This window comes from Cebidichthys violaceus, unplaced genomic scaffold (genome assembly GCF_023349555.1).
Source record: "Cebidichthys violaceus isolate CVI_PGR_0920_01 unplaced genomic scaffold, fCebVio1.0.p SCAF_1, whole genome shotgun sequence".
In the NCBI taxonomy this organism is placed as follows: Eukaryota; Metazoa; Chordata; class Actinopteri; order Perciformes; family Stichaeidae; genus Cebidichthys; species Cebidichthys violaceus.
Genome location: NW_027176262.1, coordinates 21,583,813 through 21,606,706, shown reverse-complemented (window position 1 = coordinate 21,606,706; position 22,894 = coordinate 21,583,813). Strand labels below are relative to the sequence as shown.

Genomic DNA, 22,894 nt, shown 5'->3' with positions numbered 1-22,894 from the left:
ATTTGATTGAAAATAAACATTGTCAGACTTGTGAAGCAAAAGCAACAAAAAAGAAACATGACTGAGATCAGCACAAAGGTGCCAGAGTATTTTACTCCAAAGAGCACTCGTATACTGTTCTGGGTCAGGTTGCCTGCTCTGAGTAATGGGGTTTCTTTTTTCTGTTTTTTTTTTCTGTCTGTGCTATCTAGGAGCTACAGGTAAGTTTAGTCATGTTACATTTTCTTTAAAAGAGCGTTTGCTTGTGCAGATTATTTAGTGAACTGCCCCACCGATGGCAAAGAGAAGCAAGTGTGTGTGCATGCCGTGTAATTTACAAAACCGATTCTGCAAAGTGTAAGAGAGATATATGAGTATTAGAAACACAGTAGGTTTAGCATGTAGACATAGACATCACATAGGACTACTAGTCTGATAGTCACCAGTGAAACGCAACATAAGGTATCGTTAACCAGGGTTACTTATTCTTTTTAGCTCATGTTTATATCTTCAGTTGATTTAAACAGTCTTTAATTATTGTTTCCTGGTTATGGAGAGGAAACTGTTTTTTTTTTATATTTTACACACAGCTGACCTATATTAGAGTAACATCTTTCCCCCTTCATTGAAGTTGCAGATCTCACTTGATTTTACAAGATATAGTATGTACACTCAGTCGTAGGTCTCATTTGTACATAGAACTGTAACTGTAACTGCAGATGGGATGTTACCTCCATCTACAGACACAATACAAACAGACACTGTGTTCTGCTATTCTCACACACATCACACTGAAATCCTTGTTTTTGAACTACAAACAGTAAGTTAAACACCTTACTATGTGTACACTTATTTATTGAATACGTTCATGCAGTAAACTTTTCTGTTGGTTTACCTTGAGGAGAAGAACATTAGACTCTCTCAAATCAGTTCTGTCAATTTACACCGAAGCCCAAACGCTGATGATACACACATTGTTGTTCACATTGTTTGCCGCAATAACGTTGCTCTAACTGATTCAATTTAACATCATTCATGTTGCATTGTTTAATTATGAATATCTCTTTTGTTTCATTTTAGTACTTCTTAGTCAAGCTTATAAACCACAGTAACATCTTGGCATTTTCAGCAAAGTGATGCTGTGGGAATAACTCATCTCTGTGTATGTAAAGCTGCACACTTTGCACACTGGAAAACAGCGTCAGCTGTTCTCCCTGCGCCTGCTTAAATTTCAGACGGACTGAAAACTAAAACAAATGCTGTGGCCGCCAAAAGTGCGACGCTGTCAGTTTTTAAGTTAATGACACCACAACAAGTCGAATGGCCTGACCACATACAAACCTTGTTTTTGGCCACAAATGGTTTATTTGAAAAGAAAAAGAAGCTGATAGAACAAAGTCAAAGCCTTTTGCTTCCTATCAGTGGTAGGCATTAAGCTAATCGCCACAGGAACTCTCCCTTGTTGAATCTGTTGATGTGGAGCTTTGGTGGAATGTGGAAGTTGGCTGAGTCCAGCTGAAAAGTCCGTCCGCATTTTAAACAAGAAACAGACAAACTCAGGGGCTAAAGACCTGTGAATGTTTAAGTCCGACAATATCAGAGTGTTTCTACACCCACATTTTTCTGCCAGTTTCACCATCATCTTGGCTGTTTGGTTGTAGTTTGAGAAAACTCTCTTTGTGAGGATACTATGCTCCAGTATTCCCTCCATTGTTAGCTATGAGGGGGGAAAAACCTCCCTCAGAGACTAGCCCCTCCCTGAACCTGCACTGCATGGTTGCGTGGATGTGTGTGTACGGTATGTTTTTGTGTGTGCATGTGTGTTGGATTGTGCTTTACTTCTTGGAACTTACTTGGTAACTTAACGTCGTTCTCTGTTGCAGGGAGAGACTATGGACAACTTCAACTGGGGTGTGCGTAGACGCTCCATGGACAGTCTGGACCGGAGTGACCTGCAGCCCCTGGAGGAGAGTCAGCTGTCCAGCAGCATGCCCAGCCTCAGCAAGATCACCCATGAAGACTCAGACGAGTCGTCTGAGGAAGATTCCCTCATCGCCAGCCAGATACTCTCCCAATCACAGCTCGTAAGTTCACTTCCATCTGTATGCCAATAGATTATTGTCATAATGGAGGGAAGACCTAGCTGGTAAAGCATCAGGAAAATTATCTTTACCACAGGGTATGAGCAGGTTTTGAAAAGTCTTAAAAACACTGTAATTTGCTAAAATACAAACATTAAAGCATATTGAATTTCATTTTGGCGGACATAATTCGCTAACCAACAGCTGTTCAAGCAGTAAAACATTATATTAATTTGCATTCTATGTGGCATTTAAAACATCTTAAAGGTCTTACATTTTACTTGGTGAACCCTGCAGCAACCTTTTCATCAGTATCATGATATTGATTTCAACCATAATCCCTGACAAAACATATTGGCAAATGAAAGCTACTTAGAGCATTCAGAGGAAACAATCCTTGAGCTCTCCTCTTGTGCCACCCTCAGGTTAATGTCAGCTTTGCACACAAAATATCTCATAAATTAACTTGCTGAGCACATTCAAGCTCCCAAGTGAATATGGCCTTTCGACGTTAATGATCATTAAGCTTTTCCAGCCACAGGATCAAATTTTAAAATCTCTAAATAAAAATAGCAAAATTGTCCACGTGCTGTTTGTTCGTCCAACATAAATTGTAGGCTTTAATGAACACTGCAGTGTTCAGGGGCTCCCTCGACCGCTGGTCCTCTTGCAGTATTAGCTCAAGGAAAGCCCTTGTGTCCAAACAGCTGTCATCCCCCTCCTCTCTTGTTCCTGATCGGTTAGCCAGTCTACCACTGTCGGTGCTTACAGCTAATTCAGGAATGTAGACTTTGCAGCGTCACAGTTTTCAGTCCAGTGTTTTGAGCTCTGCTTTTTTCTGTTTCTAAAAAACTTAATTGTTTATTAAAAAAAATGATTTAGAGAAGATTTCAACAAAAATATACTTTGTCTCTTCTGCAGATGGTCAGCCTCTCTCCAACAGCTGAGATCAGTAACAGGGACTCTCCCTCTGCCTTTTTTGATACAACCTCAGCTGATTCAACTCCCCTGAACACCAAAAATCCTAGTTTCGATGTCCACCTGCCAGAGGACTCGAAGCAGCGGGTGAATAAGGGCTTCAAAGTGTCTGAGATACTGGGAACTACTAATCCCTATCGCAACTCCATACTAGAGTTCTTCACTAATTTTGCCAAATAGGGAGCTATTCTGTTGCATCTTTTCCTGGGAAGTGTCTTGGATGTTTTATGTGCTTTGGGTTCAGTCTTTGTAAAGTATTATTTTGTGGCGCTGTGACTTTTCTACATTTGCCCTCTTCAGAGTAGTGCATGAGTCGGCCTTTTCTTGATGTTTATTTCATTGGTTGCATGCTAAAGGAGAATGAACTAAAACCCTGCAAGCAGGCAATCTATAATGCTTTGGGCTATGGGCTAGTTTGTGCCTTATTTTAATTGTGGCAGTGTTAGGGGGTCGTAGCCAGCAATAGAAGAAAAAAAAAAAAAAATCTCTTTCTTTCTGTCTGTCTGTTTAAGGCAATGTGTATACCTATTGCTCCTGTGTGGGTGGCTCTAAGCAACAACTAAAAACTCTTGGCATGTGGGAGGTCAAGAAAGGTTTACACATTGCCTGCCCCAAAACATGAGTGTGCAGGGCCACAATGCTGGCTGAAATTATTTAAACTCTATTTGATTGGCCTAATTTATGCACACTGAAAATTACCAAATAAAAGAGAACAGCACAAGGAGTGTCCATAGGGTCCCACGCCAAGGTTAGTGTGTCCATTTTACCCACGCAATTGTCTGTTTAATAGTGAAGTCTAACATAGGGAACACATTTCAGTTCATTATAACCTTCACCGCATGCTGTCTCAGTGTTTGTTCACGACTAGTTAACTTTGCCAGCTGCTGAGAACGCGTGTGTCTTCCCTGTGTTCTTTTAGCATGAGGTGTCACAAGAGGATGAAGACACCAATGTCCACGAGGACGACCTCTCTCTCTCCATCAGTGAACTACCCCTTGAATTTCACTGCGGAGACAGCTTGATAATGGACATGGTTCACATTAATTACAAAGGAGAACTTGAGCTTGGCAGCTGCCAGCCCAGGTAGCTACTCACAACTTTTGTCATTAGTTGATAATGTTCCGGGGAAAGAAAGACGTTGATAATATGGCTTCATGTCCACTCAGTCTCGCCGAGGAGGACAGAGACGACATGCTGGAGTCCCGATCCTCACCGCCGCCGTCACCCTTCTTCTCCGCCATCCTCGCAGCTTTCCAACCTGCAGTGTGCGACGATGCAGAGGAGGCTTGGCGAAGTCACATCAACCAGCTTGTGTCTGACTCAGATGGATCCTGTGCGGTCTACACTTTTCATGTGTTTTCTTCACTGTTTCAGGTATGACAGCATTGTAACCAGCATTGCCCCCGCATTCCATTAACAGTGTGCCTGGTCAAAGTGAATAATTAAACTGAAAGGCTAACGGGATTAGTTATGAGGCTGATTAACCTCTAGAGAAAGAGGCTTGCTTTCAGACAACATCTGAATAACTACAAATCCGGGGCAGTCTGTAGATGCGTTCAGCTTGACAATCTTCAGATTTATTAAGCAGATGTTGTTCACTTCACTGACCAAAGCTGACAATGGGGAGCTGACAATGTAGGTCCCTTACATGATCCAAGAGCGACTTTGACAGTGTCACAGCCGGGCCTGTTTTTCGTACTTTGCAGAATATCCAGGCCAAATTTTGTTCCTTGACCTGTGACGCTGTGAGTTACCTCGGCGATGGCATGAGAGGATTAGGATCAAAGCTTTTACGGTCTTCTCAGATGCTGACTTCATGCTCGGAGTGCCCAACGCTATTTATTGATGCGGACACAGTGAGTAACATGAGATGTTTTTTTTCTTTAACGGAATGACGTTTGTGGTAGTTGAACAAATTCAACAACAAAACTCTTATTTTCACAGATTATGTCTTATGGTTTCCTGGAAAAAATGAAATTCAGCGTGTTGGAACTTCAAGAGTATCTTGATACTTACAACAACAGAAAAGAGGCAGCTCTCACTGTAAGGACGTTCAATATTGTAACCTGCAGTCTCAATGTCACCTGCATGTTGTCACTGAATAGTTAACGCTGTGATTCTGTTGTCTCTGTTGCCCACAGTGGTTGAACAACTGTAAGGCCACCTTTCCCAGGGGTGCTGAGGGCAGCGTGATAACAAGTCAACCAGCGGAGCACAAGGACAAGGTAAAACCTTTTTCTATGGTTCAGTAAAACCTTAACTTTTCATGAATTTGAGCTATAACTCTGACATGCTGTCATATCAAATGAGTGATAGTGAAAAATACTGGTTTGGTTCTGTGGTTTAATGCATCCAGCCAGTGTGCAAACACACAAAAGGCTGAATGATTTTAATGAAAAAAGTTGTTGCTTCTGTAAGAATGGAATTAATAAAATCACTTCAACTGACCTCTCATACTGTACTCTCTGCACTACGATTACTGTGTGATACTTTAGCTCTGTGAGTGTTACCTCTAATTTTCTCACACTATGTAAATTTTAAGTTTTTTGACAACGTTGAGTTGCCGCACGTCACATTGATTATTCTCTCATTCCAATGTGCATTGTGATCATTTTCAGCTCTGCTGGGCATGGGAGCGAGGTCTCTTAAGTTGCATTTGATCTAGCAGTAAACAAGTACACTCACTGCAAAACAGAGGAAAGGAAACAGCTAAATGGAAAGTTTTGCTGCTAAAACTTTGTACTTAATAGCTAAGAGATTCCCACCAAAGTGAGTGCATTTGTGCTAATTAACAGGCAAAATTGTTTCTTTGCTTGGCTGTTCTTACTTGGCTTTTTTTTTTTTTATGAAAGGTGCCCTGGGGAGTTTTCTTGTAAATAAAAATAAGTAGAAAAAAATGCATCGTACGGAGTGTACATCTCCTTCCTCATTCAACGTTTGCAAAGTGTTTTTGGATCTTTGTTGCCGCATTGCATCATATCTTGGTAAATGACCTGTAGATCAGTAGAATAATGTGACACCGTCGGGAGGACTCTGTATCACGTCACCCGCATGTGTGCATGTAGGTCCTTATGGACGTACATGATAAACAAACAAAAACACAGGGACCCCCTCAGAAAAGCACCTTGCTAGCGCTGCTAGACGTCAAAAACTCCACAGGGATCCTTTAATTCATGGCGACTACCGGCCCTCCCTTCAGTTCTAATTTGCACATACACCGACCCTCACTTTCCTTCCTCTCTGCATGCCAATAAAACCTGTGCTAATACTTTTCACCCTCTTTCAAATGGAAATAATGAGGAGTTGCATGCCCTTCTTTTGATTCTCTGTTCTCCCTACCTCTTTTCTGTCCTGTAACATGCTTGCTTTGTAGCAAATGGAATCTCTGGCTGTAAGTTGGAATGACTTGTTCCTCTTTGTTGTTTTAAATGGTCTTTTTCCGTTTTTTAAAAGCAAACTTTTGGCTCACTGTAATCCTATTCTCAGCACTTTTAAAGATTTCTGTATAACTGCTGCAGGTCTGACTTCTATTTACAAGTAGTTCACCAGTGGCTTCATGTGAGTGTATTATCCACCAAATGCAGAACCGTACCTGATAAAGTATCAGTTAATACACAAGAAAGAGAGACCTGGCCCAATGAAAAGGCCTTTTGCCAACAACCACTTTTCTCTTACTTTCAGCAACTGGAGCTCTGTCAAAGACTCTACAAACTCCACTTTCAGCTGTTGCTGCTTTTTCAGTCCTACTGTAAGCTGATTGAACAGGTCCATGCGATAAGCTCTATTCCCGAGGTAGGTACATGATGCATTTGCTTGTCCTCTCTTTCCGGAACCGTGGCACCCACTTTCTGATGAATTAATGATATGAATCCATCTTAACTTATAGCTGACAAATATGTCCAGAGAGCTAAACGAGTTGAAGGGCAACCTGAGAGTGGCAGCAGCTTCTGTGACCAATGATGAGATTGCTGCGTGTGAGCGCTCCTGCTCTGAGCCCACCTTCAGCTCATCCGAGGCCGCTGTGCAGGCCATCCTCGAGTGTCTGAAGAACGACGAGTTTCCGACGGCCATCCGTTACATTCGTGAGTGCAGGTGAGAAAAGGCGTGTTTTTCTTGTATACGAGGAACGTATGCCGTTAAAGTATGTCCCCAGTAAAACAAATAACATTTCCTTTTTTTTTTTAATGCAGAACAATGTGGCCTAAAGACATCTTCGGCAGCCACTCTGAGGAGGAGGTCCAGACTTTACTCAACATCTACTTCAGACATCAAACCTTGGGTCAGACGGGAACTTTTGCTCTGGTGGGCTCTAAACAGGACCTGACAGAAATATCTGTCAAGTTGATGGAACTTAACGGAGAGATCCGGGACATGATCCGACGAGCCCAAGGCTACCGATCCATCACAGCTTTCCTCCCAGACTCCAGAGTTTCGGGCTCGACTCTTTGATGACGGTCTGGCAGCGCCTGACACTCGTTCCTGCACAGCAACCTGTCCCATGCCTAGCCTCTGGTCCTGTTGGGGGGCTGCTGCTATTGTCTCAGTGGTTAACAAGCGCTCTGCTCTCACCTGGGGGAAAAAAACAAACCCCCTTTCCTCTTCCTGCTCAGAGCACATCAGAATGTCATAAAGTCAGGTCATCAGATGTGCAGCAATACTGTTGTTTGTTTTTTAGAAAGATGAGAGACTTTGTTGTTGCAGAGAAACGTAGGCTTTTATTGCACTAATAATAGAAAATTGTCACAAAGCGACCGTTTGCTACTGAGGTCAACAACTTTCACATTTAACAAATGACATACCAAAGCTAAGTGATTCTCTTTCAGTTATGTTGTTTTAATTGTCAAGGGAAAATGTGCAATCCTACACTAAAGTGGAAGAATTTTACTGTATCCTGAAAGAATGTATTTGAATATCATAGCATTGGAAAACATAAACATTGTTAGTACAGAAAAAGGGAGGCTTTATTACTTGGTAAAAGTAGTGAGTCTTTTGTGTGTGTGTGTGTGTGTGTGTGTGTGTGTGTGTGTGTGTGTGTGTGTGTGTGTGTGTGTGTGTGTGTGTGTGTGTGTGAGTGTGCTTGTGGTGTGTGTGTGTGGGTGCTCGAGTGTGTGATATAAACCTGAAGATCATCACAGATGGAATTATGGATACTGATTTACAGAAATTGTTTGCATATAACTACTTCGACATGCTGCAAAACTACTGTAACGTCTCCCAAACCTACACTACATGCTGCTGGGTGGGCTGTTGGTTACATGAAACATCTTACTGTACCTTTTAACTGTGCAGCTTTTAGCAACTAGGTAAATTATGTAATATTATTTGCAATAGAAAAAACATGCATTTATCAGACTAGATGTATAGAAACCAAACATTTAGTTTTATCTTTAAACCTGCCAAGCTTCTATGTAAGTGTAATAGTAACGTTTATGAAGAAATACAGATACTATTTTAACTGAATGATTGTACATAGTGCAATGGGGGCTTTGCTCAGACTCATAAGATTGTATTTTTATGAACTTACAATTTGAGCTGCATGTAGAGGGAAAGAGATAGCTATTTATAAAGATTCCACAAGAACTGTTTGTGTAGCTTCTCGCCTTGTAAATACTGCTGCCTTTGCAATGTGCTGTACTTTGGTGTTCTGTACACTTCTGTAACAGTAAAAAATAAAATGTACATTTGTTAATTGTGGTTTCATTTTGTGATTTGTGTGATTGTGAGCTGCGCCTCGTCTGGAATACCATTTGGAACTTCTTTTATGACGTAACAACATGTCCTGTGATGTGAATGGATCATTTTTATTCTACTTATTGACACCTTCACCTGTCAGCTTTCAGTAAAATAAATATCTTTAACCGCGACACTATTATATATTATATTTATATATGCAACACTGTCTTCTAAAAATTACGTTCCCCCAACACTAAAATTTATTCTCAAATACTTTTGACTGGAAACGTATTTTCTCCCTGATTACGTTTGTGTTTGACGTTTTATAAATGCGTTTAGAATGAACATATCTTTGTTTGTTTTCTTGCTTTGCTACAATGCGCTCGGCCACGCGTCGGGCTGTTATGGACTGTATATAATAACGTTTGCACTTTCTTTCTGCATAGATCACGAGAACATACGTATAGTATAAAGTTTCAAATATATTGTCCATCCGTTATCGAAATAATGCGACTGATTCAAATTGAATTGCCACCTACTAATACAAAATATCCTGATATCCATGTAATGAGCTCCATATTGTTTTAAGAGCATGTACAATTATTTGGACTTCAGTCTCCATAGTTTAATTTAAACAGGACTCTTATTTTGAAGTTAGACTTCCGCTGTGCGACGCGCGAGGTTTGTTTCCTAAGCAGGGCAAACTAGCTAGCAGGTTGACTCTTATTAAAACTTCTTTATCATTTTATATCGTGGTTTTCTGGATTGTCGTCAACATTTTCTCAAGAGTCACATTGAGACATGAAAGTCAACACGACGCCGCCATGGTAAGTTAGAATAACGTCGTTAAAGTCAGTAGTTACATCTGTTTGTGCTCTGTTTTCTTTTCATGAACGTGTAACATTAGCAGTCGACGTAAGTTAACCTTCGTGATGCGCTAGGTGTTTTCTAGGCGTTGACAACCAACTATAACATTTGCTATGGCTGTGAATCCACCGTTAGCAAGCGTTACTTTGTCGACATTTTGTCCAAAGTATTTTTAAATGTCAAGTTGAGTTACCTAACGTTAACGAAAGCTAATGAAGTTGATCAACGCTAGCAGCTAGCCCACGGCTGTCCTTGCCCATTCTGCTGGAAGCTAACAAACGTGGACTGAGATCAGTTTTAAACTTTAAACTTGTGTTACTTTGTCTTCGCAGCTGTGCCACATACCAAAGTTGAGGGGTTACTTAAATCACCTGGAATGGATTTACCCTCTAAAAACATGTACGAGACATTTAAAGATGACATCTGGAAAGGTAAGACTGCTCTGTTTTCATGTTGTCCATGTTGCAGGACTGTTATAATGCATTACATTGTACAGCTGTTCCTGATGTTGTGTCTAAATCCAGCAGCATAATCACAAAATGGTACTTTTTTTGTGCAATCACAACAGACAAAACATAAAGTTCTGAATGTAGGAGTTTGTGTTCTCATTACTCTTCTTCATATTATTATTCATTTTCTAATATAGAGCTGGGAGCCTTGGATCCCGACTGGTTTGAGGCGCTGACATCTCAACTGTTGACTGAGGGCAATGTCTCTGATCAAGATGACCTGTGTGGGAACCAGGAGGCAGACTTTAAAACACCCTTTGACAAAGCTGCAGTAGACAGTCAGCTGTTCTCAACCCCCAGAGTCTTCAGGCACAGTCGAGTTGTGTCTCCTGAAACTGAGGATGAGCCGTCATTCACTGGTGAACACGGTTACGTTTGATTAAAGTGTGACAGTACTGCGTGTATTTATTTATGTATGCATTTATTTAAGTTATTATTTCTGCTACATACACGCACGCTAAGCACAACAAGATCATGGATGTCTGCATGGGACATTATGAATGAATTGTTGTAAATTGTGGTAATCTACTTGTGTCTGCATTGACAAGCTTTCTTGAACTTCATGTTTCTCTTTGGTACCGCCTAGAAAAAGAAACGTTGCCGTGGGCGACAACCCAGAGTCCATATTTGTTCCAGACGTCAAAAGAGGGGTGAGTGCAGCAACTCTGAGACTTGACTGTCTCTGCTATATATATATATATATATATATATATATATATATATATATATATATATATATATATATATATATAGAGATATATATATAATTTTATATTTCAAATACAATTTTACATAGTTCTTATTTCAATGTTATTAGGCATCCTGAAGGGTTTTTTAGTTAAAGCAAAAAAGGAACAAATATTGCTTTATACTGTATATCTCTTAATGGTAAAAAAAAAATGTCTTTGAGAAAATACTATAGAAATAATAATAATAGTAAAAGTTCACAACTAAATTATATTTCCATACTTTGTTAATTCAGTGTTTTATGGAGATAATTTAAACGTCATTTTGCCGAAGTTATGTGTTTTCTCACTGCTGTTGGCAGTTTGTGATGTCTGTTGTGCTCTTTATAGGATCCCAGGTGCAAATTATGGAGGTTTCCATCCTCAGAGTCAGGACCGTTTTGGTGAGCTGTAAATGTGTCTGTTTTTCATCTGTTTGAATTGTATCTGGGAAAAAAAAGATGTAATCATCTCCGGTTAATTTGTTTGCTTTTGTCATACGCACAGATCTGCTTCACACCCCACACAAATCCCCAGTAAGTGTATTGAATCTAACTTATTAATCTAACTTGTTTTCGGGAAATGTCAGTGTGTGAATGTGGAGAAATGGAAAACATGAATGTTTCCCCTCTTTATTCTGATACAGGTCAGCTATGACAAGCAAATATGTGAAAGTCTCGGAGTACAGCTTCATCCTGATATGTCCTGGACCAGTTCTCTGAATACCCCACCAGCCGTACCATCCACCCTCATTTTGTGTAAGCATGTCACACAGCTGGTTGTTTTTTTAAATCTAGATGTGTGAATGAAATGTAAATAATTGTGTCTTTCTTGTATAGCTAAAGGTGATGAGAGTCCCTGTCCAGTGAGTGTTTCTGCAGACAGAAATGTTGTGGTGAGTACTTTGTCCAGTCCAAACATGCTATATATATATATATATATATATATCGCCCCAATTTATAGAATGGAGAAATAAAAGAGTTACAAATATTCTGCTTATTCTATATTTCATGATCTGTAATTCTTCATCATATTATATGAAATGTCAATAGATAAGGGATCAAGAGGAAGAAAAAAGGCAGTAGATGTTGTCATTAATTTATGTATTTTATATTTGTATAACTCTTAATTGACACACACACACACACACACACACACACACACACACACACACACACACACACACACACACATATATCTGGCCTCTGAAACGTAACCCGTCCCACCCTCCCTCCTAAGCTGCAGGGAGAGGAGTCATGTACTCCAGCTCTTGCTCTAAATTGGAGGGTCCATATCTTGTTCCAGTGTACAGTAAACATAGTGAATAATCAAAATTGCTTCTGTTTTTGTCTCTCTCAGTTTGTGCGGAAGCTTTTCCCATCTCTTTCAAATGCATCCAGAGTTGGAGTGGTGTCACCCCAAAACAACGACGTAGCTACCGTCCTCCAAGGTACTGTGTTTATTCATTACAAGACGGTGCAGTAGTGCTGAATATGAATTATAAAAACTAGGAATTGCAACAATGTCATACTTATTTTCCATTGCACAGGCTTTTAGAAGCATAATGCAAAATTCTACTTATTGCTTGTCTGTAATCAACAGGTGCGGTTTCCCCTGAGGCTGTTCAGAAAACAGAGTCCCACGACTCCCCCCACAGTTCACTGAATCAGAGTGACCTTGTTTGGAAACAGACGCTTCCAGATGCTATTGAGGATGGAGAAATTCGCAGAACGGTAGCAAGTGTTCTTGATGGAGCTGAAAATGTTCTGTCTATGTTTTTCACCAACAGTAGCTCAGCACTGAGGAAAGTGAAAACTGACAGAATCAAAAGAAAGCACATCATTCCAACAAAAGAACACGTCTGCAGCTCTACGGACGTCTCGTCGACAGACAACGCTGCGTCCGGTAAACAGATAACAGCTGATCAGGAACCCGGCAGGCTTCCCTCACCCCCACCGGTGACAACTGTGGAGCGCGGAATCACCCAGTGGTCGCCGTTGAGTTTATCCGAACTCCCACCTTGTACCGTGCAAACTTCTTGCCGTGACAATAGTCCTGCTATACAAGTGGAAAACAATATTCCAACAGAAGAACTGCAGCAGGACTCTGACTCTGGCCAGCTAGTAGTCAGGCCACCTATGAAATCCACAGACTCTGGATTTACCAAGAAAAAGAGAACATTTGTTTACACTGTGGAGACCTCAAAACTGCAAGTTCAAGGAAAGGAAACGCAGTGTCAGCGGAAGGCATCATCAGCAGCAGTTCCAGATTGTGGTAACGCACGTCTCATGCATGTTAAGTGTAACAATGCTGAAGTAGATTATGTATTAACTTGATGAAAGCCCCTTCTCTACAGTAACTGAATTTTATCTTTTTCAGGACATGAAGTCAATGCGAAGCGGTTGAAAGCCTCAGATGAAGCGGACTGTTGCAGTATCGGGACGACTGAGATGCAGAAACGGGGAAATCTCGTTAATCTGCGTCCTTCTGGGCAAGCAAAAATCCAGGATCTTGACATGTCGCAGCTCTGCAAAGATTTTGCACAAGATTTCAGTCAAATGCCCGACCCCTGTAAAGTGAGTAAAGTACCAGAGGACGCTCCTGGAGACGGCTTCTCTCCATCGGCTTGTCTGTCAGCCATGAAGCGAGCCAAGCAGAAAGCAATGCAAGCGAACCCTCACCGAGACCACGACGGCGTCGGTGACAGAAGACACGTTTCTACCGCTCATCAAAATAACACCATCGGTGAGGGAACAATAGGTGACAGTGGATTCCAGTCTGCTGCTGCTGCTGCAGATAGCGCTCACGGGACTGCACCGTCATTTGTTCTTCCCAGCTCAGAGATCAGCGGTCTACAGCGGGCCGATAAACAAAGGGCCGCTCCTGTCACATCTACAAACACGGGGAACAGAACAGCCCAGTATCTGGATGATATTTTACAAGCAGCCGAAACAGATGCCAAGCGGTCCAGTGCAATCGGGGAAAGCCAGACACTGGCGCCTGGCAGAGAGACTGAGTTGCACATTGAGAGCACATCAGCACGACGGCCCAGCAGCACGAAAGAAGCTGTCGAAAACAGAGATTGCAGTTCACTTAATGGTCAAGCTCGTGGCAATCTGACAGAGAAAACGGTTTCGCTTCCTTCCGTCCATCCATCGGGATTCGAAACGGCTTCAAATAAGGCTATACGCATTTCTTCAACCAACCTGGAAAGAGCCAAGCGTCTCTTTGAAGAGACGGAAGGGGAAAGAGCTTCAAGCGACCAGCCCACCAAATGTGCCCGCGACACTAAAGAGGAAATGAGTCCCGGATCAGTGAAAAATCCAACCGCTAACTCAAACCAGCCGCTTTCTTCAAGTGAAAGACACGAGGATATCAGTTGCCAGTTGACGGCTTCACAGAGAGCTGATGTGACGGAGCTGTGCACTCTCTTGGAAGAAGCGGATAGCCAGTTTGAATTCACACAGTTTAAAACTGAAAAGCCGAAACACAACTGTCCCGATAATGGCCCCTCTCCCCTAAAAGTTGACAGGGAACTTGACCCAGATTTTCTTTCGGGTATAGATTTTGATGACAGTTTTAGTTCAGAAGCTGAAAAGGCAGCAACCGTGCCTGACGAAACGACCTCCATCTCAGATGGTAAAACGACCCGCGAGACGCCTGACGTCACGCGTAAATCCACAGGTTTGTCGTTGTCGAGCGGAATGAAGCGAGAGAACTCCTCTCCTGAAGAGGCGTCGACCTCTTCAAAGCACATCTCCGAAGGCAGTAGTAGTGTTACGTCAGCTGAAGCCCAAAACCTTGACGGAGCTGGGCACGGTGAAACGAGCAAGCTGCAGAACACGCAGCATCCCTTAATGCTCGGTGTGGGATTCAAGACGGCGGGAGGAAATGTTTTGAGGGTTTCGAAAAAGTGTCTGGACAAAGCTAGAGCTTTGTTTGCAGATTTGGAGGAGAATCTTGTGACGAGTCAAACGGCACCGGACAAGCAAACGGATGCTGAAAGACAGTTGAGGCGCAGTGTGGATAGTCCCACGGGTAACCGTCTGCCTCATGAAGAGGATGATTCTACGTTCACAGGTCGTGGTACTGATGCTCAGGTTCAGGGCGGCTTTTCCAACACGGAGGAGTCTGTCTGTTCAGACAGACGGGTCACAGGCGTTGGAGATGAAGACGCTGCAGAGAGTTTGATGAACAGCAAAAGGGACGCAGTCACGCGTCAAAGTGGGTTCCAGATGGCCAGTGGGAAAGGGATTTCTGTTTCAGCAAAAGCTATGCAAGAGGCAGACGCTCTCTTCAGAGGCTGTGATGCAATTGACGGTAACGCCGGCGTGTCGGTTAAACATAAAGAGAGCTTAGAAGCCTTGCCCGGAAGTGTCAGTCATGAGGAAACTCTTCCAAAATGTGGAGTTCAAAGAAAGAAAGTAAACTTTTCTAAAGAACCAATCGGTGAGTTTGAAGATGTGAACGGCGGACCAGCTGCGCGCCTTACAGAGGTTGTACAGCGAAACGAGCAGATTCACAATTTGGGTTTTACAAAAACACTGGCTTTAGCAGATGCAGCCTCTTTCCGTGGCAACCCGTCTTCCTCTGCAAAGGCACTTTCATCCCTCTCATGCACAACATCAGAGAATATTGGCTCCTGTACCGTCAATACATTGAGCAGTGTTGGTGGATTCTGTACAGCCACTGGGAGCAAAGCGTCCATGTCAGCTGATGCACTGAAAAAAGCAGAGCGTCTCTTGAATGAAACGAATACAACTGAGGACGCAAACGAACAACTGAAAAGACAAGGGGACGCTTTAAGAACCGGCCCTCTCTGCAATCAAAGTCAGGTTTCAACACCTAAAAGTGGTGGATTTCAGACGGCCAGCGGCAAAGGAGTGGCCGTTTCATCCGCAGCTCTCAAGAAAGCAAAATTGCTGTTGAGTGAATGCGATGAAGTTGAGGATAACATCTTTGTAAAACCAACTCATTCCAAGATGCCGGTTCCTGGTCCAACGCTCAGGAATAGTGGATTTCTTGCAGCCAGTGGGAAGCAAGTGGCATTTTCATCCGAGGCCCTCCAGAAGGCAAAAGCTCTCTTCAGTGACATCAGTTTCAGTGCAGAGATCCCAGCTGTTCCAGATGCAGGGAACGCTGACAATACAGAGAAAACACATCGTGGTTTCACAACTGCAGGGGGAGCAAAGGTCCACGTGTCACAGAAAAGTCTGTCGAAAGCGAAACACCTTTTGACAGGATTCAATGACGGTTCTGTTTCAGCAACTGCAATGCAAGAAGCGGACGCTTTCTTCGAGGACTGTGACATGACGGATGGTGACGATGGCATGCCGGTAAAACGGAAGGAAAGTAAAGCACCTGTGTGCGGAAGTGGCAGCGAGAAGAAACCCCTTTTAAAATGTACAGAAGGTCAGAGGATGGACATGAACATCTCTGAAAGGCTCGGAAGGAGACGCACCGAGTTTGAAAGTGTGAACATGGGATTAGTTGAAAACCTTGAGACGATGCATCGGGATGATGTGGAGAGTCACAAAGGTGTTTTTAAGAATACATTTGATTTTTCCAACGAAGCTGCTTTACATGGAAACCCACCTTTGATGACAAAGAGCCTTTCTCCCCTGTTGTGCACGACATCAAAGAACAGTGGTTCCTCCACCAGGAGCGAGATGAGCAACGGTGGTGGATTCTGTACAGCCAGCGGGGGGAAAGTATCCGTGTCTGATGACGCAATGACAAAAGCAAAGTCTCTATTGAATGAAAGTGCTACATTTGAGGACACAAACAAACAACTGAAACAAAAGGAAAACACTTTTCCACCACAGACTGGTGGATTTCAGACGGCCAGCGGCAAAGGAGTGGCCGTTTCATCCGCAGCCCTAAAGAAAGCACAAACTCTGTTGAGTGAATGCAATGAAGTTGAGGATAACATCTTTGTAAAACCAACTCATTCCAAGATGCCGGTTCCTGGTCCAACGCTCAGGAATAGTGGATTTCTTGCAGCCAGTGGGAAGCAAGTGGCATTTTCATCCGAGGCCCTCCAGAAGGCAAAAGCTCTCTTCAGTGACATCGGTTTCAATGCAGAGATCCCAGCTGTTCCAGATGCAGGGAACGCTGACAATACAGAGAAAACACATCGTGGTTTCACAACTGCAGGGGGAGCAAAAGTCCACGTGTCACAGGAAAGTCTGTCGAAAGCAAAAGAGAAACTGACAGATTTAGCTGATGTTGAATGTCATGATTCAAACTCAACAAGCCCACATGACCGTAAGTCAGATCTATCGAACGTGAAGGGTGTGAAGATACCTCGTCATCCCACCACAGCCAGTTACAAGCACACGTTTAGCGCCCCTCAGGTAGTTAAATCTTCATCCTCTTTGCAAGAGACTCACCATGAAAATGAAACTCCTCAAAATGCAAGTGTACCCCGTTGCATTTTTATCAAAGACCAGGAACATGCAGATGGATTTAGGGTCAGGGAAGACGGAATGACCCCTACGGTGTCGGGCAACCTCCATGACGGCCCTGTAGAGGAAGTGTCGAGTGTAAAGCAGACAAGCAGCAGAGAGGGATCTACGGTCAAAGGGCCACAGGTTCTAAACTTCCAGTCACTTAACCTGAGTGGCTGCACTGAAACCCAGCAGAAGTTGTTCGCCCAGGAAGCGCTGGACTGCACTAAAGCTTTGTTAGAGGACGAAAGTCTAGCTGCCCAAAGTCTCTCAATGACTTTAGAAAATGTGCCACTGCAAGAAAACCCCAAATCCATCCAGAGGTCTGTAGAGGATGGGGGACGGGGGACGGGCAAAAGACCAATAGAGGACCCAGATACGACTGGTGAGTGGTTATTACTCACACCTTTAAGTAGTACAACGTGTTGTTGTTAATGCTGCACAGGTTGTCTCAAGAACTTATTGGATCTGAATTATTTGCTAACAAAGTTATTCCACTGCGGTCTAATTTAAATAAATTGTTCCCGCTGTTAACCATCAATGGTTTCCTGACTGTTGTGAAACATTCTAGGTCAGCCTCCCCTGAAAAGACGATTGCTGGAAGAATTCGACAGAACAGCTGACGATTCAAGAGGTTCAACGCTCCATCCGGAAAAAAGCTGTCCAAGCGGTAAATCCCTAGCACTGTAACATGTTATCTAAAGAATACATGTACATTAACTGATCTGTATTTTATCTTGATAAAGGTGTGATGAAAGACAGAAGGATTTTCAAGTACAGCGTCTCTCTCCATCCAAACGTCACGAGGCCACACGCGTGAGTTGCCTGTGATTTCCTGGCCATGTTTTCAAGCGGCTGACACGCTTCTCAGCTCTTTTGTGATGTATTCTCTTGCGTTGCAGCAACGGCAAAAACTATGTGGAAACCAGAATTCAAGATACAACACCAACGCAATACTCGACCCCAGCAGAAAGCAGATCAGCACATTCCAAGAAGCCAGCGTTCGTTCCTCCTTTCCTCACCAACACAAAGACAGAGAGTCGCAAGGACACGATGCTCAAGGTCAGCGTGAGAACGCCTTCTGCGTTTGTTCCTCCGTTCAAAAGACAAAGACCTGGTGTCCAAGAGAGCTCCTCTAAACCACAGGTGGAGGAGGAGGAGGATAAACGCCACCATCTCTTTGTAACGCCCACAAAAACACAATGCACTACAGAAGTAACTGGTCATGAACGCACAGAAGACATTGAGACCATGGCTGACAATACAAGTGACAAACTGATCCCTGTTGGCTGTGGATCAGAGGACACTGCTGCAGAGACATCACATGCGGAGGACACATTGTCCACATGCCAAGGTGCAGTAAGCTTTTTGGACGAAGTCGGCACTATAAATTACTCTGACTAATGATGTGTTTATGGTCTCCAGAGATATTTCAGAATCTTCATAATGTAGAGCTGGCACGAGATATGCAAGACATGAGGATCAGGAAAAAGAAGCGACAGACCATTCGACCTTTGCCGGGAAGTTTGTTTCTAACCAAAACCTCAGGAGTGACGAGGATACCGCTGAAGGCTGCAGTCAACGGAAGGACTCCTGCGAGATGCACCCCAAAACAGGCAAGGCCGGAACCGGTTTGTCCGTAGATTCTGTTGTATTTGGGTAAACCTGAGACCACCACGTGTAAAATCTTTTTCACATGTTCTTGTCCTTCAGCTGTATGGACATGGAGTTCATCAGCATGTGTGTGAGATCTCCAGTGAGACTGCAGAATCTTTTCGCTTCAGTTTGAAGCAGTTCATCAAACGGGAAGCTTTTCTAGACGGAGGCGGGGTTCAGCTTGCTGATGGAGGACGGCTGATCCCCAGCGAGGATGGGACGGCAGGGAAAGAAGAGTTTCATAGGTATTGTTGATTTTCAGTCGAGTTTAAATCAGGCTTCGAGGCGTGTCTTGGTGTGTGTTTAAAAGCAGGCTGATCGTACTGAATACCATCTTGTTCTACGCTGTCCACAGAGCATTATGTGACACCCCAGGCGTGGATCCTAAACTGATCTGTGAGGGTTGGGTGGACAATCACTACCGATGGGTTGTGTGGAAGCAGGCGTCCATGGAAAGATCATTTCCAGAGACAATGGGAAGCCTCTGTCTCACCCCAGAGCAGGTTCTCCTGCAGCTCAAGTACAGGTGGGCCTATTTTAGTTCAATGTGTTCCTGTTGTTGAAGTTGATTTCATCATGTGTTTAACATGAGCACACATCTTGTTGCAAAATATGTGCAAATATAAAACATAGCCTACTGCCATTTTGTGAAAGATTAAAAGGCTGGATTAATTACATTCTATAAGGATTTCATTATTTTTATTTCGTATTCATACAATCAAGATAATCCAACGTGTTTTATGTATTAACTGTAGATGTCATTTTGACTGAATTCATGTTGTGTCAGATATGATGTTGAGGTGGACCACAGCCGCAGGCCGGCTCTGAGGAAGATCATGGAAAAGGACGACACGGCGGCCAGAACCCTGGTCCTCTGCGTCTGCGGGGTCGTCTCCAGGGGTCAGTCCCCAAACAGACGAAGTTTCGACGACGCCAAGACCCCACGAGGTGCCGATGCCATGGGGGAAAACCCCTCTGCAGTTGTCTGGCTGACAGACGGATGGTATGCCATCAAAGCCCAGCTGGATGAACCTTTGACCGCCATGCTTCACAGCGGTCGAGTGGCTGTCGGGGGCAAACTGATCATCCATGGGGCTCAGCTGCTGGGATCACAGGAAGCTTGCTCCCCTCTGGAGGCGCCTGAATCTCTCATGTTAAAGGTACTTCAAGAAGCACAGGTTATTATATCTTTCTACGAGGCAATCCTATAAATTGGCTTATTTTATGGTTTGTGTTTAGATTTGCGCCAATAGCAGCAGACCCGCACGATGGGATGCAAAACTGGGATTTCACAAGGATCCGAGGCCGTTCCTGCTTCCTGTCTCCTGCTTGTACAGCAGCGGAGGACCAGTAGGATGTGTGGACATCGTCGTACTGAGAAGCTACCCCATACAGGTGCGTTCAGTCTTGAAGTGATATATTATCACTGTTACGCCTGGGAGTTCATCATGTCCCCTTTGACTGCGTGCTTGTCACACTGTGCAGTGGATGGAGAGGAAACCAGATGGAGGCGTTGTCTTCCGATCCGTTCGTGCCGAAGAGAAGGAGGCGAGACGATACAACGGCCACAAGCAAAAAGCTATGGAGATCCTGTTTGCCAAGATTCAAGAAGAATTTGAAAAGGAGGACAAAGGTAGGAATTGTGATTTCATCACGTTTGGTACAGGTTGAAAGGGAATTAGTTTTAACACAATTATCATCTTCAGGTCATAACAAACCTCAACGTAGAAGACGGAGCATCAGTCGTCAGGGTGTTGCAAGTCTCCAAGCTGGAGAGGAGCTCTATGAAGCAGTGGGGGATGACCCAGCGTACCTCGAGGTGATAAGAAATGTACTTTACAGGTTGTTCACTCGATGTCTCTTATGAACAGAGCTTTAATGGCGCGCCTGTTTCACTTGCGTGCCCAAGGCTCATCTGAGTGACCAGCAGTTGGAGACTCTACGCACCTACAGGCGTTCTCTGATGGAGAAGAAGCAGGCTGAGCTGCAGGATCGCTACCGACGAGCTGTAGAAAGTGCAGAGGACGGCGAAGGTAGCTGCCCCAAGCGAGACGTGACACCTGTGTGGAGACTCTGCGTCGCTGACTCCACGGACCAAAGCGGCACTGGTGTGTTTTTCTTGATTTTAGACATACTATGGCTGTATATACTATTGTTTATACAATTCAAAATACTGGTTTCAAATGATGGGTTTCTTTGTTTTTGTTTTTTTTAGTTTACCAGTTAAACCTCTGGCGACCGTGCTCCGATCTTCAGTCTTTGCTGAAGGAAGGCTGTCGATACAAAGTCTATAATCTCACCACTTCGGATGGAAAGAAACACGGCGGCAGCACAACTGTTCAGCTGACTGGGACAAAGAAAACACAGTTCCAGGACCTACCGGTACTGTGCAAACTGTGTCCATGATGAATTGTAGATACAGCATTTATAAAGTCAGACAGATGATGGAAATCATTTCTAATTATGTAATATTTGTAAATCATTCAGGCTTCTCAAGAATGGTTATCCACACATTTTCAACCGAGGGTCTCTACCTGTTTTGTGGATCTACAAAACCCAGAATTCCAGTCGCTGTGTGGAGAAGTTGATCTCACAGGATGTGTCATCAGTATCATAGATGGACAGGGTAGGTTCTTTTTCTCTCTCCTACCAGTTTCTGCCAGAGCTCCAGTATATAGTTTACTAAATGATTGTCTGTGCTTTTGAACACAGGTTTCTCTCCTGCATTCTATTTGGCCGATGGGAATCTCGACTTTGTTAAAGTGCGCTGTTTCAGCAGCTTTGCTCAGTCTGGCTTGGAGGATTTGGTAAAACCACGTGTCCTGTTGACTCTGAGCAACCTGCAGCTGAGAGGTCAGTCCACGTCTCCCACTCCTGTTGTGTTTGCTGGAGATCTGACCATCTTCTCAACAAACCCCAAGGAAGGCCATCTGCAGGAATCGCTCAGCCAAAACAGAAACCTGGTCCAGGTACGGTAGTGAAATCCCAAACGTATATTATAGAACTTCATTTCACACTTGGAAAGAGACAATCTTACTTTGATCAGTATTCTATAGAATGTAATGGACTAATGATCTGACGGAGAGCGTTTATAAGGGTTTAAGCTTAAGCTTTCTCATCTTAGTTTGGATACAATAAAATGTTGTAAAATAGGAAAATGACATAACTATTACTTTCGTCTTGTGTTTTCAGAGTCAGGAAAACTTCTTTCTAATTGCTGAAGAGAAGCTTTCACATTTAGTCACATCTGACGGCCTGAGGTCCATCTCCTCTCCAGCTCTGCAAACACGAGCCCCAGCTTCTACAACGGTCAGAAGACAAGACACGAAAACAAGTGTGAGTTCATGTACTTGCTCTTTGATGCATTTTGCTCTCACTTCATATTCATTCAAAACTAAAAATGTGTCCCTTTTATGCAGGTGACTTCTCAGCAGCTAGTCCGAAGCCTTGGATCCTTCACACCTGTCAGCAGGAAACCTCCTGCAGCAAACTGCTCGACAGAGAAAGACCCCGTCGGCGTGAAGCGGAGGAGAGCTCTGGACTATCTGTCTCGTATCCCGTCTCCACCACCTGTCCTCCATCTGGGCCCAGTGGCTTCTCCATGTGTAAATAAGACATTCAACCCCCCTCGGAGGTCTGGGACACCTAGCACTTTAAAATCTGTACAGACTCCAGCTCGCAAACCTGTCAGTTCACCGGTGGAGGATGAATGGGTGAACGACGAGGAACTGGCTATGATTGATACTCAGGCATTGCATGTTGGGGATTTACTGCAGGTACAGAAGACTGTATGATGCCAAACACACTACAACTTTTAATACACTGTACAAATACGTGAAGGTAAAGGCTGCATATGGAACATATTTTGTCCTTGTTTTTGTTGTCCCACTGGGCAAATTAAAGAGTTGAAATCACTTCACATTAGTAAAATCATGTCATTGCTTCATACGGATCTTCATTCTTCTCGTTTGTCTACT

The 22,894-nt window shown here is 43.5% G+C and overlaps 2 protein-coding genes across 10 annotated transcripts in view; both read left to right on the top strand.

The window, feature by feature from the left end:
* The window catches only part of frya (furry homolog a (Drosophila)), a 52,231-nt gene extending 43,504 nt beyond the window's left edge, over positions 1-8,727 (top strand). For 6 of the 9 annotated variants that reach the window (XM_068715044.1, XM_068715017.1, XM_068715007.1 and 3 more), the window contains exons 52-61: positions 1,863-2,063; positions 2,982-3,125; positions 3,958-4,121; positions 4,205-4,412; positions 4,745-4,894; positions 4,983-5,081; positions 5,180-5,263; positions 6,720-6,830; positions 6,925-7,130; positions 7,229-8,727. In XM_068715044.1, the coding sequence (XP_068571145.1) occupies positions 1,863-2,063; positions 2,982-3,125; positions 3,958-4,121; positions 4,205-4,412; positions 4,745-4,894; positions 4,983-5,081; positions 5,180-5,263; positions 6,720-6,830; positions 6,925-7,130; positions 7,229-7,487 (1,626 nt within the window). In that variant the 3' untranslated portion in view covers positions 7,488-8,727. The other 3 variants (XM_068715055.1, XR_011103396.1, XM_068715075.1) reach the window with 3 other exon arrangements.
* Positions 8,728-9,404: 677 nt separating this feature from the next.
* brca2 (BRCA2 DNA repair associated) lies at positions 9,405-22,831 on the top strand. The gene is made up of 27 exons (XM_068714995.1): positions 9,405-9,538; positions 9,911-10,009; positions 10,225-10,446; positions 10,674-10,737; positions 11,164-11,216; positions 11,320-11,348; positions 11,459-11,570; positions 11,652-11,707; positions 12,172-12,262; positions 12,415-13,086; positions 13,192-17,646; positions 17,833-17,931; positions 18,008-18,077; positions 18,164-18,615; positions 18,687-18,877; positions 18,975-19,162; positions 19,273-19,443; positions 19,705-20,077; positions 20,157-20,312; positions 20,403-20,550; positions 20,624-20,736; positions 20,827-21,025; positions 21,133-21,299; positions 21,405-21,543; positions 21,630-21,886; positions 22,110-22,253; positions 22,337-22,831. The coding sequence occupies exons 2-27, from the start codon at positions 9,955-9,957 to the stop codon at positions 22,709-22,711; spliced, it is 9,051 nt and encodes a 3,016-aa protein (XP_068571096.1). The 5' UTR covers positions 9,405-9,538; positions 9,911-9,954; the 3' UTR covers positions 22,712-22,831.
* The last annotated feature ends 63 nt before the right edge of the window (positions 22,832-22,894 follow it).

Bases quoted from the DNA above. Each gene is read 5' to 3' on its own strand.
- brca2 (XM_068714995.1), top strand. From the start codon at position 9,955: ATGGATTTACCCTCTAAAAACATGTACGAGACATTTAAAGATGACATC. The intron at 10,447-10,673 runs GTGAACACGGTT...GGTACCGCCTAG, and splicing joins GGATGAGCCGTCATTCACTG to AAAAAGAAACGTTGCCGTGG. The intron at 22,254-22,336 runs GTGAGTTCATGT...CCTTTTATGCAG, and splicing joins GACAAGACACGAAAACAAGT to GTGACTTCTCAGCAGCTAGT.